The sequence below is a fragment of the Cervus elaphus genome, chromosome 8 (genome assembly GCF_910594005.1).
Source record: "Cervus elaphus chromosome 8, mCerEla1.1, whole genome shotgun sequence".
Taxonomy (NCBI): domain Eukaryota; kingdom Metazoa; phylum Chordata; class Mammalia; order Artiodactyla; family Cervidae; genus Cervus; species Cervus elaphus.
This window is the reverse complement of record NC_057822.1, coordinates 31,587,481-31,605,576: the sequence shown is the minus strand read 5'-3', so window position 1 is coordinate 31,605,576 and position 18,096 is coordinate 31,587,481. Positions and strand designations below refer to the sequence as shown.

Sequence of the window (18,096 nt, the reverse complement as noted above, 5' to 3'; positions counted from 1 at the left end):
GATTTTCTTCTTACCAAATTACTATACTTTGGAACTATTATGCATAGATCATGTCCCTTGTTAATTCACTTCTTTAGCCAGCAAAACTTTCCTTAATGAAATAATATGTGTGGGATTATTATCTGTTCACTGAAAAAAAGTTTCAGGAGAAAATAGCAATTTTTCACTGAAGAAATACATGTGTCAATAAGGTACTGTTAATATAGCCTTTATTATCTGAAACTCACTAAAAAAGGCCCCTTGGAATGAACATTTGTGATTATCAGATGTAGGGAGTGGGTAGATGGGGAATTGGATGAAGGTGATCAAAAGGTACAAACTTTGAATTATGAGATACATCTGTACCAGGGATGCAATCTACAACATGATGACTATTAGTTAATACCGCTGTACCACACAGAGGAACGTTGCTAGAATAGATCCTAAGAGATTTCAGCACAAAGAGAAAAACCTTTTTTTCTTTCTTTTTACTGTATTTACATGAGATGATGGATGGTTACTAAATCTACTATGGTGATCATTTCATAATGCGTGTGTGTGTGTTCAGTTGTTTCAGCTCAGTTCAGTTGCTCAGTCGTGTCCGACTCTTTGCGACCCCATGAATTGCAGCACGCCAGGCATCCCTGTCCATCACCAACTGCCTGAATCTACCCAAACCCATGTCCACCAAGTCGGTGATGCCATCTCATCCTCTGTCGTCCCCTTCTCCTCCTGCCCTCAATCTTTCCCAGCATCAGGGTCTTTTCAAACGAGTCAGTTCTTTGCATCAGGTGGCCAAAGTATTGGAGTTTCAGCTTCAACATCAGTCCTTCCAATGAACACCCAGGACTGATCTCCCTAAGGATGGACTGGTTGGATCTCCTTGCAGTCCAAGGGACTTTCAAGAGTCTTCTCCAACACCACAGTTCAAAAGCATCAATTCTTCTGTGCTCAGCTTTCTTTATAGTTCAACTCTCACATCCATACATGACCACTGGAAAAACCATAGCCTTGACTAGATGGACCCTTGTTGGCAAAGTAATGTCTCTGCTTTTTAATATGCTGTCTAGGTTGGTCATAACTTTCCTTCCAAGGAGTAAGCATCTTTTTATTTCATGGCTGCAGTCACCATCTGCAGTGATTTTGGAGCCCCCCAAAATAAAGTCAGCCACTGTTTCCACTGTTTCCCCATCTATTTGCCAGGAAGTGATGGGACTGGATGACACGATCTTAGTTTTCTGAATCTTGAGCTTTAAGCCAACTTTTTCACTCTCCTCTTTCACTTTCATCAAGAGGCTCTTTAGTTCTTCTTCACTTTCTGCCATAAGAGTGGTGTCATCTGCATATCTGAGGTTATTGATATTTCTCCCGGGAATCTTGATTCCAGCTTGTGCTTCCTCCAGCCCAGCGTTTCTCATGATGTACTCTGTATAGAAGTTAAATAAGCAGGGTGACAATATACAGCCTTGATGTACTCCTTTTCCTATCTGAAACCAGTCTGTTGTTCCACGCCCAGTTCTAACTGTTGCCTCCTGACCTGCATACAAATTTCTCAAGAGGCAGGTCAGGTGGTCTGGTATTCCCATCTCTTGAAGAATTTTCCACAATTTATTGTGATCCACACAGTCAAAGGCTTTGTTTGACATAGTCAATAAAGCAGAAATGGATGTTTTCCTGTAACTCTCTTGCTGTTTTGATGATCTATCAGATGTTGGCAATTTGATCTCTGGTTCCTCTGCCTTTTCTAAAACCAGCTTGAACATCTGGAAGCTCACAGTTAACGTATTACTGAAGCCTGGCTTCATTCCAATCCCAAAGAAAGGCAATGCCAAAGAATGCTCAGTTGCTCCAGGTGTGTCCAACTCTTTGTGACCCCATTGACTGTAGCCCACCAGACTCCTCCGTCTGTGAAATTTTCCAGGTAAGAACACTGGAGTGGGTTGGCTTTTCCTACTCCAGGGGATCTTCCTGGCCCAGAGATTGAACCCGTGTCTTTGTCTCCTGCATTGGCAGATGGGATCTTTACCACGAGCGCCACCTAGGAAGCCCAATCATTTCTATATATATCTCAAACCATCATGCTATACACCTTAAACTGATACAGTGATTATGTTAATTATTTCTCAGTAAAACTGTGGGGAGAGGGAGAAAACTGAAATTTAATCAAGATAATATTGTTCTTAAGATCAGAGATAAGTAGGATATTTAAAAAATGGACATATTTAAAATCAGAACTACATTTAATAGAAAATTGTGGGGAAGATATTTGATGAAAAGTTTATTTTAAATTATGGGCTTCCCTGGTAGCTCAGCTGGTGAAGAATCCACCTGCAATGCAGGACACCCTTGTTTAATTCTTGGGTCGGGAAGATCCACTGGAGAAAGGATAGGCTACCTACTCCAGTATTCGTGGGTTTCCCTGCTGGCTCAGCTGGTAAAGAATCCACCTGCAATGCGGGAGTTCAGTTCAGTTCAGTCTCTCAGTCATGTTCAACTCTTTGTGACCCAACAGACTGCAGCACGCTAGGCTTCCCTGTCCATCACCAACTCCTGGAGTTTACTCAAACTCATGTCCATTGAGTCGGTGATGCCATCCAACCATCTCATTCTCTTTCACCCCCTTCTCCTCCCATCTTCAATCTTTCCCAGCATCAGGGCCTTTTCAAATGAGTCAGTTCTTTGCATCAGGTGGCCAAAGTACTGGAGTTTCAGCTTCAGCATCAGTCCTTCCAATGAATATCCAGGACTGATTTCCTTTAGGATGGACTGGTTGGATCTCCGTGCAGTCCAAAGGACTCTCAAGAGTCTTCTCCACACCACAGTTCAAAAGCATCAATTCTTTGGTGCTCAGCAATGCAGAAGACCTGGGTTCATTCCTTGGGTTGAGAAGATCACCTAGCGAAGGGAACAGCTACCTACTCCAGTATTCTGGCCTGGAGAATTCCATGGACCATCCTAGGGGTTGCAAAGAGTCAGACACGACTGAGTGATTTTCACCTCACTTCATTTATATTAATTGTGCTAAATATCTATTTAGAAATTAGTGCTACAATTCTAATAAAATTTAGGTTGTAATTGTAATTATGACTAATTATTAGTCAAAACAAAGACTGGGTAAAACATCTTTTGGGTATAACTTTTTTACCAAAGTTGTATGACACAAATTCTTTGTTCGATGTTTAACTTCTTGAGCCATGATTATAAAGAAAGGCATTTTTTTGTTGTTGCTGTTGCAAAAATCTTCTAGGGTTTAATCAATTTTCCAAGGGCCTCTATCAATTCTTTGAATATGCAATCCATACTATTTTGAAGTTCCTAAGTTGTTACCATTCCTGAAAATGTTCTCTTCTCCCACTGATAATGGGTCTAACTCTGCTGCCTGATGTTTGTGCGTACATACTAAGTCACTTCAGTCATGTCCGAGTCTCTGCGACCCTATGGACTGTAGCCTGCCAGGCTTCTCTCTACATGGGATTCTCCAGGCAAGAATACTGGAGTGGGTTGCCATGCCCTCCTCCAGGGTATCTTCCCAATCTAGGGATTGAACCCACATCTCTTATGTCTCCTGCATTGGCAAGCGGGTTCTTTATCACTAGCCTGATATTTAGCTGCCAATAGCTCTCTTGGTGATTGGAACAATTCCCAACACGACTTGCATCCTCTTCAGAGAACTCTGCATCTTTTATGAGAATTGAGATGATACTTTTCAACTAGCGAGTGTTGGATTTGAGGTGCTTTGTCAAATATTTGTCAGATATCTCAACCAAAGAACTCAAATTTAACATTCTTCTTCAGAATATCAGTACTTTAGGAATTCTGGTTCAGTTAAAATAGCCACACATAATTTAAAGAAATAAAACAACATATTTTAAGTAGATTTTCTGGCATTTTAGTTTTGGACAATAGATTTACATCACTAGGGATGTGTCAGAATTAACTTGTAAAATGATTATCTCTGAATTACATAAAGAGAAACTGTTGTAGAAGAGGTGAGGAAGGTTACAAACACGAATGACAGATCTGTTATCCTGTCTCACACCTGCTCTCTGGAGGAGAGGCAATTTTAATCTGTTGAATACGGATTCTACATTACTAACTGCCCATTCTCCTAACGAAGGTGATTCAAATCTCAAAGAATTATAATCCGTACGAAAGGTAATGACAGAACTGTCTCCTACCTGGAGCATTGGAATTGTCTGGTTTAACAGTTGGAAGGAATTCATGAAAAGCGGTGACTTATCCATCCACTCTTGAGATTTTGCTCTTAATTCTGCCAACTGCCTCAGGGTTACATTAGACTAAAAGACAAAGAAACAGAAATAAATCTGGCCCACTGGTATTTTTCCTGTATTTCTAAAAGGTATCTCAAGGTTGTTTTGTTATATAACTCTAAGAAACAGTTCTAAAAAGTAGAGTCAGTAAAACATTGTCAGAAATTTCCCACGTGATCAAAATTTTTTAAGTGGCAGCTTTTATAGGGTCAAGGTTACAAATAAAAATTCTGGAAAATTTAAGGTTTACTTCATGTCCACTGAAAATGTATAGCTGAAAGGAAAGCACATCTTCTGGAATTCTCACAAGTTACCCACTTTTACCAGTGGTACATTTAACTTTACTACTAGAGAAACTTTCTAGTTCAAGGATGTAAGAAGACGGATGCTTTCATGTAATGCTGGTGGAAAGGGATGTGTATAGCTTTTTCTGGAAAGCAATCTGATGACAGTCATTAAAACAGAATACAATATTCTTCAGTCCTTCAATCTTGAACATTCACCTCAGTGAAATAAAAATACCACTGTGTAAAGTCATATACACAAAGTATTTGTTGCCACATTATTTACATGAACAACAACAACAAAAGTAAACACTAGAAACAAAAAGAATGTCCCAACATTTGAGAATTGACTGAATGTGAAAAAATGTTCAGTCTTCAAAAAGAATGAATAAACTGTATCTATTGAATTGGAAGAATTTCCACAAGGTATTGTTGTGTGACTAAAGTAATATGTAGAAAAGTATTATAATAAAGCCTTATTTTAAAAATGCAAACAATGACCATTCTGCATATGAGTGAATCCAGTATCATAATATATAAAAGATTAGAGAAATGTACATAAATTATCAAAAGCCACATCTTTGAAAGTTAACATTCATTAGTTTACATGAAAGGAAGAGCAGGATCAAGAAAGGAGAAAAAGATGAGAGGCAAGCAAAACAGAAAAAAACTACCCTTAGAAAATAAGCATTTAATGACTTCATTTGTAAAAAATTATGGAGAAGTGTGCAGCCAATAAAGCAAATAGGATATTAAAACACAAATAGTAAAAGCAAAGATCATTCCAGAAATCAGTGATGACTTCATGTCTATTTTTATATAGACCTAAAAATAATTTATATTTACATAAACTATAGTTTAATGACCAAGTAATGATAAAGTATAATTTTTTCACCTTCATTCTTATCATTTTAAAAGTATCATGTTTATAGTTCAAATCACTAATGTCAACTTTAAGAATGAAAGAAAAAGGCTATTATGGTTATACTAGGTAGTTGATAAGTATAGTTACTGTTAATAATGCTGTCTTTCTCAACATCTATCTTGTATATAATTATAGGATGTTAAATTGTACAACCAAATATGAAGCCTATGTAAATTGCTATAACTTAGCAATTGCTTTTGTTCAAACTAGCTATATTTGCCCAATATTATTTTTTCTAGTGCCATTATTTTTACACACTTTGAAAGTTAGATGCCAGCTGTAGAAAAATTTCCTGCTTTGGGTGATAAATTGAAAAGTCTGAGGTCCTGCTACAACTAACCTCATTCTCAAGTATCAACATGGTTCATTTCTCTTCAAGGAGCTACTATCCAATCTACATCTTTACACATATACAGGGCAGAAGTTGAGAATTGTTAAGAGTTTCAGAAAGCCCAAGGTAAATAGTACGTAGGCTAGAAAAATATCTGAGCCAACTAGAGTAAATTTGGAAGCTGACTACTTTAAAAATCACCTTAATACTTAAGATAGAAACTTTGAGTATTAATGGTCAAACCTTTTCCATTATTGCCTTTGTGACGGGGGTGTATGGTGCATACAAAATCCTTCCCAACAACATGGGTTTCAAGAAAGCCCAAATCACTGGTCCAGCAGGCATATTAATGATGTCCTTATAAAGGGAAAAGCAAAACGGTGCTGGAAAGAGAAAGCACAATAAAACCATTTAATATATATATTTAAAATTTATTTATGGTAAATTGACAAAAATTATTGTTACAACACCCCAAAATGCATGTCTTGTATGTTCTTTGCTATCAACAAACACAAGGCATCTGCTATCAAAGTAAGAAACCGCAGGAACACATCCTTTTTGGGCGTAAGTTTAATCTAACTAGAAAGTGCATAATAAGTGATGGCATTTTACCAAGAGGAGTTAGAAAGGTTGAAAACCACATTTCAGAATGTCTTCCAACAGGTCTTCTTCACTTAATTTTACAAAATATACAAAATTCTGCTATTGCACCAGATACATAAGAGCTATCCAATAAATGTTTGCTGGATGAATAAAAAGATGTATAAATGTGTCAATCCAATTGCTCTACTAAACATCCCATATTGCTTGGAAGAGCTCAGTTGATCATATTTCACATCTCAAAGCTTATAGATCAAATAAACAGCTTTGCTGTGCCACTGAACGTTTGTAGTTCTGCTTCAGTCATGAAACTCTTTTATGTGTGAGACAAATTTCTAATTCTAAAAAGTTAAGAAAAAACACTGAGCAGATTTAAGGCATGTTACTGTATCATTCACTGGCAAGGTGTTAAGAAGCTAGACTTTGCGGCAGATTGCCTGGGTTCAAATCATAGCTTTGATACTTTCACGTTGGGCAACTGCGGCCAGGCTACTCAATTACTTTGTGCCTCATTTCTCTTGCTAAGTTGCAGCTATAGTAGCACCTGCCTCACAGGGTTGTTGTGAAGAGTGAATGAGTTGATACGCAGATCATGCTTGATGTGTGGCAAATGCTATATGAATGTTTTCTTTGGGAAAATTAATGCTTCATTTAAAATAAAATGTAAGATTACAATGCACCATTTAAAAAAAAAAACAACTAAAATTGGGGAGAAGACCTGAATAGTCATTTTTCCAAAGAGGAAATGCAGATGGCCAATAAGCACATGAAATGATGTTCAACATAGATGATTGGGAGGAAATGCAAATCAAAACTAAAATGAGATATCACCTCACACCTGTAATAATGGCCGTCAAAAAGAACACAAATAACAAATGAGGGCAAGGATTTGGAGAAAAGGGAACCCTGGCACACTATTGATGGGAATGTAAATTGTTACAGCCACTGTGGAAAACATTATGGAGTTTTTCTTAAGAAACTAAAAATAAAACTACTCTATGACTCAATACTTCTACATCTGGGTATATACCCAAAATAACCAAAGCACTACTTTAAAAAGATACATGCACCCCAATGTTCATAAAGACATTTTTTACATTTACCAAGATATGGATGCAACCTAAGTGTCCATCAACAGATGAATGGATAAAGATGTGGTATATATATATACAAAATGGAATTTTAGTCATAAAAAAGAATGAAATTTTGCCATTTGCAATAACGTGGATGGACTTGGAGGACATTATGCTAAATGAAATGTCAGACAAAGACAAATACTTTATATCATTTATATGTGAAAACCAAAAACCACAACAAAATAGTGAATATAACAAAAAAGAAACAGACTCACAGCTATAGAAAACACAGTGGTTACCAGTGGAGAAAAAGAGACAAGATGGCGTAGGGTACCAGGAGGCACCAACTACTATGTATAAAATAAGATACAAGGATATATTGTACAACAGAGGGTATACAGCCAATAAAAAAAAGACTAAGGTTTAGTAAACAATGTTAGGAGGTGATATTATCATGCTGATTTTGAAGTATACTCACTGGCATGTAAGGGAATTCCATACTTTGCAGCAATTTGTTCTTTACTTAATTTATGAGTTAAAAAGTCCTTAGTGTGATTGCCTTTCTGCCTCTGAGAAGAGGGCAGCAAGGCAACTAAATATTCAGTGGTAATTCCTTGGGAGCACAGTGCTTGGGAAATGGTACTAAATGATCCTTGGGGAGTGTTTATCCGGTTGTTTCTGTACATTGCCTGTGAGATAAAAATATATGATTTATTAACATTATATGAGCTATAAATGCTATTGAAAACAATATTAAAAACCTCACAATGTTTGGAGAATTCTTTCAGTTCCACAATTTCTTTAAAATAGTATCCCAAATGTAAATGCAGAATGCTAAACTTCTCCAATTCAAATGGCAAAAACTTGTGCCATAGAAGAAGAGTTTTTCTGTAAGTGACTTTGGACAATGTACTCTATCTGTAGTTGAATGTATTATAACTAATCTCAAAAGTTAAGACCCACTGCGGTATTCTTGCCTGGAGAATCCCAGGGACAGAGGAGCCTGGTGGGCTGCTGTCTATGGGGTCGCACAGAGTCGGACACAACTGAAGCGACTTAGCAACAGCAGCAGCAAAAGCTAAGATGACAAAAGGAATTTTCCAGCAAGAACATTATTGGGTGACTTTTCTACCTGTGTTAGTGGAAAACTTCTGGGCAGATGCATTTGTTTCAGGGATCTCATTTTGTCTAGCAGCGGTCGTGTGCCAGAAGCCATCTGATTGAGGATCTCTTTTAGCCTTGTGAAGAGTTCTATCATCTTTTCTATTGGCTTTTGATTTTCCCTAGGGAAAAACACCTAACAGGAACAAAAAAGAAAAGAAATGATTTTTTTGGTGGAGAAACTGGAACCCTCCCACACTGTTGGTGAAAATAGCAAGAAGCTTACTAAATAAACACAAATTTACCATATAACCAAAAATTTGATTCCTAGATATTTACCCAACAGAAATTTAAAAAATACACCCACACAAAGATTTTATGGGAATGTCTATGGCAGCATTATTTAGAATAGCCAACAAGTGGAAACAATTCAAGTGAATGGATAAACAAAATGTATATCTGTAAACTGGAAAACTATTTGACAAAAGAAGTTACACACTGACATGTTACAACATGAATGAAACTTAAAACATTATACTAACTGAAAAAAGCTAGATACAAAACCCACAAATTGTATGATTCAATTTAAATAAAATGTCTAAAAATGACAAATCTATGGAGACATAAAATAGATTAGGCAGTGCCTATGCTAGAGGTCAGAATGAGATTGACTGTAAATGGACAGAAAGCTTCTTTTTGTGTTGAAAATTGCATTGGGATTACTATAAAATCATATTGTGGTAACAGTTGCACAATTCTATAATTGGCTTTAAAAAAAACCCCATTAAACTGCACCCTTAAAGTGAGTGAATTTTATAATATATAAATTATACCTCAATAAATTTGCCAAAAATAAGTGATTTTAAAAGTCAGAAAGGCAAATGTCAATTACATAATTCTTCATGTACACTATTATTCAAAAATCACAATTGCTCCTTAAAATCAGAAAAGCTCTGTCAAAAAGCTCACATGGTTTATCAGGCTTAATCATAATTCCACAATGCATTTCTGTTGCAGGAAAAAAACACTGAAATTATTTTTTTAATGTACATTTTATTCTCTCTTTCACTCATTTATTCAACAAACATTAATTGAGTGCCTGTTATGTTCCCAGCACTGGGGGAGGTGATAGGTATAGCAGTGCCCAAACTGGCATCATCCTTTCACTCAGGGAGTTTTGTATTAATAGGAGGAACAGATATGAGACAAATCAATGAATAAAAGGCTGGGTAATATGAGGAGGTAGGGAGTTTAGCTGAGAAATCAAAAGAAGTCTTTCCAAGATGACACCACAAAGCAGAGAATGAACAAACCATAGGAGGAATAAGGAGACATAGATAGTAGAGGGGTTAAGATCTGTGAAGTTCCTGAAGAGGGAAAGCTGTTGGCATGTCCAAGGGGGTCAAAGACCACTATTGTGAGCACAAGATTCAGTTGAAGAAATGTTACAAAGACAGAGCTGTCTCTATAACATAGCTATTGACTGCAGATTCATTTTTTTTCTTCCAGTTCTACCAAAATTCTAGGCATTCCTACATTGATTTGAAACAAATTGACTAATGATGAGAAATTTTTCATTATTTTTATTTGCAGTTCCTGAAAGAACTAGGAATGGTCTTCTGCTTGTCAAATGCACATATTTAATTACTATACTCAATAAGAAATAGTTTGATATGTGCACTGCAGAAGCATTGTAAGATAAATATGAAAATTTTAGATGAAAAAATTAATAATTGCAGTTTTTCTGCATTTTAAGTCATGTTCATGCTCAGTCATATCCAACTCTTTGTGATCCCCTGGACTGTAGCAAACCAGGCTCCTCTGGCCATGGAATTTTCCAGGCAAGAATACTGGAATGTGTTGTCATTTCCTACTCCAGGATATCTTCCTGACCCAGAGTTAGAAACTGCATTTTTTGCTTCTCCTGCATTCGCAGGTGGATTCTTTACCACTGCACCACCTGGGAAGCCATACGTCATAGTTTATGTAAAATAACTATTGTTTAGTTAATGGGTATTTGCTAAGTTCTTCCACGGGCCAGGCACTGCTTTTGGTATTTAAAACGCTTCAGTGAACAAAGAGGCCCTTATGGAGCCTATAGCCAAAAAGAGGCAGACAGAAAATAAACAAAAGTGAATATTAAACAGAATACATAGTATGCTGGAGGTGGAATAGAAAAAGAGCAGAACAAGGAAAGGAGGTTTGAGAGTGCTGTAGACGAGGCTGGTTGCATTTTAAACAGAACTCTCATGGTACCTTACTGAGGTCAATGTTGAATAAAGTCACAGAGTTCCGGAAATCACAGGCAGGACACCTCCTAGAATGGTCCCACGCAGCAGCCCTGGACCCAGGGAGTAGCCACATAGGAAATGGGATTTGAGAAACAAGGAGAGGATGTGCAGACTCTGGGGCCCCTGCAGGAATCGGGGGTTACGGGAATAAAATGAGGAGCCACGGGAAGGTGCAGAGCAGAGGAATGACATGATCTGATTCAAGTTTTAAAAGAACTGCTCCTGCTGCTTGGGGAGTAGGAGGGTGGGGCTGGTGAAGCGGGAACAAGTGCGGAGGCGAAGGGATCAGTTAGGCGGTCACTGCAGAATGTAAACTAGGATAACGATGACCTGGAACGGGATTATTTACAACTAGTCCTAAAAAGTCTTCATCTCCTTTGAGAAAATGTTTCAATAACACAGGTCTGCTGTGTTGCTTCTGATTTTCTTTTACTTTAAAGAGAAAAACATTTTTTTCAGTGTTTTTAATAGCAAGTAAATAATTTTGACCTAGTAGAGATTTGAGTGAATATAGGTATTTAATTTTCTTATGTTTACATTTTTATTTCAGTTTTTTATTTACTAAGTACTTATAAAGCATCTATTTATTGCAAGATGGAATTACTGCTGACTTTACAGCTCTAATAAAGACAATTTCTTTTGTTCTACTGGATAAATAATGCTAGCCTCTAAATCTAAGACAAAAAAAAATTTTTTTATAATACAAAAAAAAAATCCCTCAATTCTTTCACTTGAAAAAAAAACAGTTCTAATCTTTATTTCTATCCTATCAAATTAATGCTTATTCACTTAAAAAAAAGTTATTGTAACATTTGTATTTCATTCTCTAGTGTATATTAAATTTAATTCCTGGTCTTGGATATACAAATTGAGAGTTAATAAGGCCATAACATTAATTTCCTCATCTATTAAACATGTAAATTTGCAATATATGATCTCTAAGGTTCCACTTAGCTCTAAAATTAGATTCAACTTAGCTCTAAAAGCTTTAATTCCAAAAGCTACATAAATGGATTGCATTCCTTATAGTATCAGAGAGCATACACGTCTAATAAAATATTTTTATACTGAACTATAAATTTAAAATCATTTCATCCACAGTAACTTGCCTTGTATGTGAAGTTGTAAACGTCTAAGTAGTGCAGAAACGTAAGTCCAATGAGGTAAGATAGACGGGATCTCTCTGGAAGAGGCTTGATGCATAATTCCCTCATTGCATCTTCCAATTTGGGATTGGTCATATTACCATCACAAGAATGCAACCAGAAAACACTAGAAATAATCTGCAAATTGGAAGAAGAAAAATACTTTAACTGTGAATCCTTTCAAGCCACCTGTCCATTTGGAGTTTTCTTATACTTTTAGACTTCATTTAAAAATAAGACAAATTAGCCTTAAAAATCAAATCATTTTTTTGTTTAAAACACTAATTGCTATTAATAGTCCTATAAGAGTCCATGTGTGTGTTCAGTCACTCAGTCATGTCCAACTGTTTGTGACTCCATGGACGGTAACCCGTAGGCTCCTCTCTCCATGGAATTTTCCAGGCAAGAATACTGAGTGGATTGCTGTTTCTTACTCCAGGGGACCTTCCCAACCCAGGGATCGAACCCAGGTCTCCCGCATTGCCGGCAGATTCTTTACCAGCTGAACCACCAGGGAAACCCAAGAATACTGGAGTGGGTAGCCTTTCCCTTCTCCAGGGGACCTTCCCAACCCAGGGATCGAACCTAGGTCTCCCACATTGCAGGCCAATTCTTTACCAGCTGAGCCACAAGGGAAACCCAAGGATACTGGAGTGGGTAGCCTCTCCCTTCTCCAGCAGATCATCTCAACCCAGGAATCGAACCAGGGTCTTTTGCATTGCAGGCAGATTCTTTTTTTTTTTTTTTCCATTTATTTTTATTAGTTGGAGGCTAATTACTTTACAATATTGTAGTGGTTTTTGCCATACATTGATATGACTCAGCCATGGATTTACATGTGTTCCCCATCCCGATCCCCCTTCCCGCCTCCTTCTCCATCCCATCCCTCTGGGTCTTCCCAGTGCACCAGCCTTGAGCACTTGTCTCATGCATCCAACCTGGGCTAGTGATCTGTTTCACCCTTGATAGTATACTTGTTTCAGTGCTGTTCTCTCAGAACATGCAGGCAGATTCTTGACCAACTGAGCTATGAGGGAAGTCCTTAAAGAGTACATAGTTCGCTGGAAAGCTTAAGAAATATCATGGGAAAAGAGACAGAAGAAATCCATAGTGAATCCAAGATTTCTTGCTTGAAAGACTGGGTAAATAGTGGTATCAAGAAAGAAAATTGGTTTGGATTAAGTTTGGGAAAATTACTAGTTTAAGACTCTTGCTGCCTTAAAATTTTATTCTTACTTTATTTAAATTGCACTTCATTTATATAATCATTTGAAGTTACAATCTTACCCAGTAAACTCTGGGGTCCAGAGGTGAATGGTGAAGAAAAAAAATCCAGAATCACATAATAGTATGAATCCTGGACAGTAAAGCTTGTTTGGAAAGTGACGTGTGACTACAGTAAGTTAAGAAGTCATTTCTATTTCCACTGAGGTGAAATAAACAAAATGTTTATGAAATTCAAGAATATAGAATCTTTTCTCTCTTTCCTTTTTAAAGTAATAGGAATGTATGCTCTCTTGTCTACCTGCTTTTACTTACTAAACTGAACCTGTTCTTCAGAAGCCAAAAATGTGATTGCTGAAATTAGATCTTTTAGGATCTTATGAGTGAAAGGTGAAATCAGGGGGCAAAGGTAAAGAAATATTAATTGCTAGAACTAGAGGAAGAAAAGTGAAGGTAAAGCAGTTTTAATTTTTGTCTGGGGGAACCAATTAAAATGACACAACTAAACATAGATATTCCAAAGTCAGCCTTAAGGGATTTTAAAAAACTTTATCGCATATTGGAGAATAACTGGGTTGTGTTTAGAAATGACACACTCTGTCACACGTAAGTTTTGAATGGATGAAGTCTTAAGCTCTGCGGTTCTCTTGGAAAATTTCTATGACACTTCCAGACAATGAACTTGGAAAAGGGATAAAAGATAAAACATTTCAAATGGAAAACCCCATTATCAGCCTAGGAGGAAATGCCATTACTCATTTTCACAGCAAAATACATTTAGTATACCTACAAACTTACCCAGAGTTTTCTCAACCATATCTATTTATATACTCAGTCTTATCTCAGAGATTAAAAAAAAAAGAGTATTCATTTTTATTTTAGTTCCAACGAATTGTAAATGGCCTTCCTTTTTTCCCCTGATTACACTACTGAAACTTGCTTTGACATCATCATAATAAAATGTGAAAACTGACCTCAGCTAATGTGATTGTGATAGTGAACCAAAAGAATTACTGATGGCACCACTTATTTTAAAAAAGCATCTGGGGGTGAAGATAAAGAGAAGACAAAGAGGGCAAAGGAAGGGGAAGGAAAAGTAGAGGGGAAGGAACAGACAGTGGTAATGTTCTTGCTTCAGGACTTTTCGTCTATTTTCACCTAAGAATTAGGCTTCTAATTTTACCATTTGCATGGAAAATTCACCAGATTTGCATGCAGTTTCTCCAGGTTTTACTGATAAGTGCTCAACAAACACTAAATGCTATTTAAACTTTTAAAAACCTGAATGTAAGTACAAACATATTCCATCCCACCTCAGCTCTGTTGTCAGGAATGGGAATGGCCAGCAAATTGTCGATACTCTGATTGGACATTCCTGTTGCTCTCCTCAGTTCTTCTTTCAGCTCATCAACATTTTTAAACATTTCTATTAACTGGCCTGCAAGAAAATAAGACAAATCAAAAGTCACATGTGGGTTGCAATGTAATTCCTTTTAGTCATTCTAATATAAAGAAACCTTCTAGACTCAAACATATATTCAACATATATGCCTTGTGTCAGGAACAGATGTCTCTCAGTTTTGGCAAACTTTGTGTCTTTAGGATCTATTTCTATCTGATTTAGACTTATTCCTGTTATGATATCATTAACCCAAGGTAACAGATTGCTCTGGATTATAAATTTTCCTTAAATGTGTACAATGCAAGGTTGATTCAAAGAAAATATGGTTTCCTTGCAGACTTTGATCACACAATTTGCTAAATATATATCTCTCTATTTGATTTAAAACATCACACAAATTCAAGATGCTTTTTCACCTCAGATCACATAATATTGTCAGCTTGGGACAAGGTTTGCTAAATCTGAAACAATGCCACAGAGCATTTTTTTCTTAACTTTGCCCAGCACCTTGTGTTTTATAAAGGATTTTCACAATCATTATTTCAATTTTCAAATAGAATGTGTTTAACTTCAAACTCTTTTAGAACAGTTATTATAATTATTTCACATCTGGGTCATTTGATGAATAACAAATGATATTTTGACTTTATTTTAGGAGATTGTGATCTCCATTTTGTAAATGCCTTTTCAGTTTCTTTATGAAGTATCCCTCATGCAAATATACTTTCTTTATTTTTGGACTTAGTGCCCTTCCAATTTTGTGGCTGCCTGTTGTCCAAAATTCTGAATGTCTTTCTTTTCAGTATTGAGGTATTATGCAAAGAAGAAATGTATTGCATGATGCATCATGCTCAGAATACTAATAGGAGGTTCTGAATCAATATTTCTGTACACAGCAGTGCATCTTTATTTTTAAAATCAGATTATTCTCACAGAAGTAAATAAATCTCATCCTCGCTCTTGCAACCTACTATTTAATGCACTTTAATATAGGAGAGAAATAAAAGGTGAATGGTCTAACTAGGTAAATTTTTTAAGACATTTTGCTATGAAATAAAATTTCGCTATTTCATTCTCTGCTGGCTTGCTCTGTGTTTATTTTAGACAAGTGACCATATTTGAAAGCTTCAGGTGTTTCATGTATAAGGGCAGATGCAAAGTAGGTTTCATTAGGAACTTTAAAATAGCCTTTCCTAAACTGTAGCAAGAGAATCATACACATTCTAATAAGACAGCATTTAAAATATGGATGGGGAAACACCTGGTTTTTCAAAGGTGTCTGCACTGTTATTGACATGCAGCGTGGCTTCTATGGTTGGCATTAACCGTGTGATATTTTCCAAGTAATTCATTTGCAATGCCTGTTCTAGAAACCTGAAACAAAGCAGAAGAGGAAGAGAAATTGAACTAGGAATATCAGTAATTATTGGAGAAGAGATTTTGCCAAGGAAGAAGACAATGAAAAAACTCACCAATCCATATCTAAATTAATTTTGCTTGGATCCCCAGAAAGCAAATCTCTCAGTTTCTCAGACAGAACATTGTCGTGATACAGTAAGCTGGTGGCTATTTCGGTGCCAAGCTCTGCTGCTTCCAGGAGCTGCACATGAAATGCACTCTCTTCACATAGGTTCCCAAAGTCCGCACTGGAGAGCTGACACATCTCCTCTATTGAATTGAAAGTTTCAGGTTCACAAAGAAGCTTGGTCAAGTTTCGAAGCTGAGACAGCTTTCCAGAGGGGAAAAGAGTGGGAAATATTAGTAACATTATTCTAAATATTTAGTAGTTGATAGTAAGCAACCAAAATTGATTTACTTCCTAAAAGCATTTTGCTTGTGTTTAGTTAGTTGGCATGTGGCAACAGCTTTACCACAAAGCACTGTTTTCTGTCACTTGAGTTTATTGTTCTCAAGAAGTTTTATAAAACTTTTGAACCTATTAGACTTCTTTCTCAACAGTATTCATAGCTTATAGATTCACAGGTTTAAAAAAATGTAGTTTAATCTCATTTAAACCACAAATACTTAAACGAATTTTATATGTTAGCATATTTTAAAAATTATGTGTAAGGGCAGACAGCAAAGCAGATTTGATTTGAAACTTCAAAAAGGTTTTCTTCACACTCACAAGATGGTTACTGTCAAAACAAACAAATGAACAAACAAATAAATAAAGCCATAAAATAACAAGTGTTAGTAAGATATGGAGAAATTAGAACCCTTATGCACTCTTGACGGGAATGTAAAATGATGTAGCCACTATAAAAAAAAATATTACAGTAGGTCTTCCAAAAATCCAAAATAGAATTACCATAATACTCAGCATTTCTGCTTCTAGGAATACACTCAAAAGTATTTATTAAAAGCTGGGTTTTGAACAGATATTTGTGGACTCATGTTCATAGCAGTTGTATTCATGATAGCCAAGAGGTGGAAGCACTCCATGTGCATTGACAGATGAATGGATAAACACATATAGTGTGTGTATGTGTAATGTGTATATGGTATACACATATAATGGAATACTATCCAGCCTTAAAAATTAAGGAAATTCTCTCACATATTACAATGTAGGTAAGTCTTGGGACATTATGCTAAGTGAAATAAGCCAGTCATAAGAAGACAAATACTGAATGATTCCATTATATGAAGTACTGAGCACAGTCAAATTAATAGTAACAGAAGGTAGAATTGCAGGCGCCAGGGACTAGAGGGTGAGGGGAATGAGAAATAGGTGCTTAATGCATATAGGATTTTTCTTTGCAAGCTTAAGAGTTTTACAATGTCTGTATATTTAATACAACTGAACTACAGAGTTAAAAATGGTTAATGTGGTAAATTTTATGTTATATGTATTTTGCCACAAGTTTAAAAAAATTAATTGACCAAAAAAAAAAAGACTTTTTAAAACTGCAGCATGAGAATCACACATATTTTAAAATATGGATGTGTATATACCTGGTTTATCAAGTGTCTACACTGCTAAACTGACTGACATTCTTCTACCCTCTTATTTACTGAGGGAAACTTTTGTTCTATGGAATGCTTAAAAAGGGTCTAAAGTCCTTTACTCAGAAAAAAAGGAGAAAAATGAAAATCAACTAATTTCCTACCCAGTGAAGTATATTCCTCCGTGCAGTTCACTATGCTCTGTGTGTTCTGAGGCTATATCCCCAAGTTATATATCCTAGGGGAAAACATTATGCCTCTGGGAAAGCTAGTTCTGTTGTGCTCAGAAGCAACCCTAGAGCTATTCATTTTAAGACGTGAAATAATTTGGAGCAACATCTAAAGAAGCAAATATATGTGCCATTTATTACAGCTCAGATTCCCAATCAGCAGCTGCATTTTGACAGAAATGATACAAGAAAATGTTCAAGAATATTTCTTTGCATATGTCAAAGGGGAAAGGTACAATGATGTGTCTTGGATGAGAGATTTATAGTAACTACATGTAGGCACAAGCA

General features: G+C 36.3%; 1 protein-coding gene across 1 annotated transcript in view; it reads right to left on the bottom strand.

Annotated features, from left to right (window-relative positions):
* ABCA12 (ATP binding cassette subfamily A member 12) overlaps window positions 1-18,096 on the bottom strand; it is a 189,194-nt gene that overhangs the window by 69,411 nt on the left and 101,687 nt on the right. Inside the window, exons 12-19 of the mRNA XM_043910133.1 lie at window positions 16,102-16,358; window positions 15,891-16,003; window positions 14,541-14,665; window positions 11,968-12,141; window positions 8,599-8,763; window positions 7,945-8,155; window positions 6,034-6,173; window positions 4,158-4,277 (exon numbers count right to left, since the gene is read on the bottom strand). Of these exons, the coding sequence (XP_043766068.1) occupies window positions 4,158-4,277; window positions 6,034-6,173; window positions 7,945-8,155; window positions 8,599-8,763; window positions 11,968-12,141; window positions 14,541-14,665; window positions 15,891-16,003; window positions 16,102-16,358 (1,305 nt within the window). The remainder of the gene's footprint in view (window positions 1-4,157; window positions 4,278-6,033; window positions 6,174-7,944; window positions 8,156-8,598; window positions 8,764-11,967; window positions 12,142-14,540; window positions 14,666-15,890; window positions 16,004-16,101; window positions 16,359-18,096) is intronic.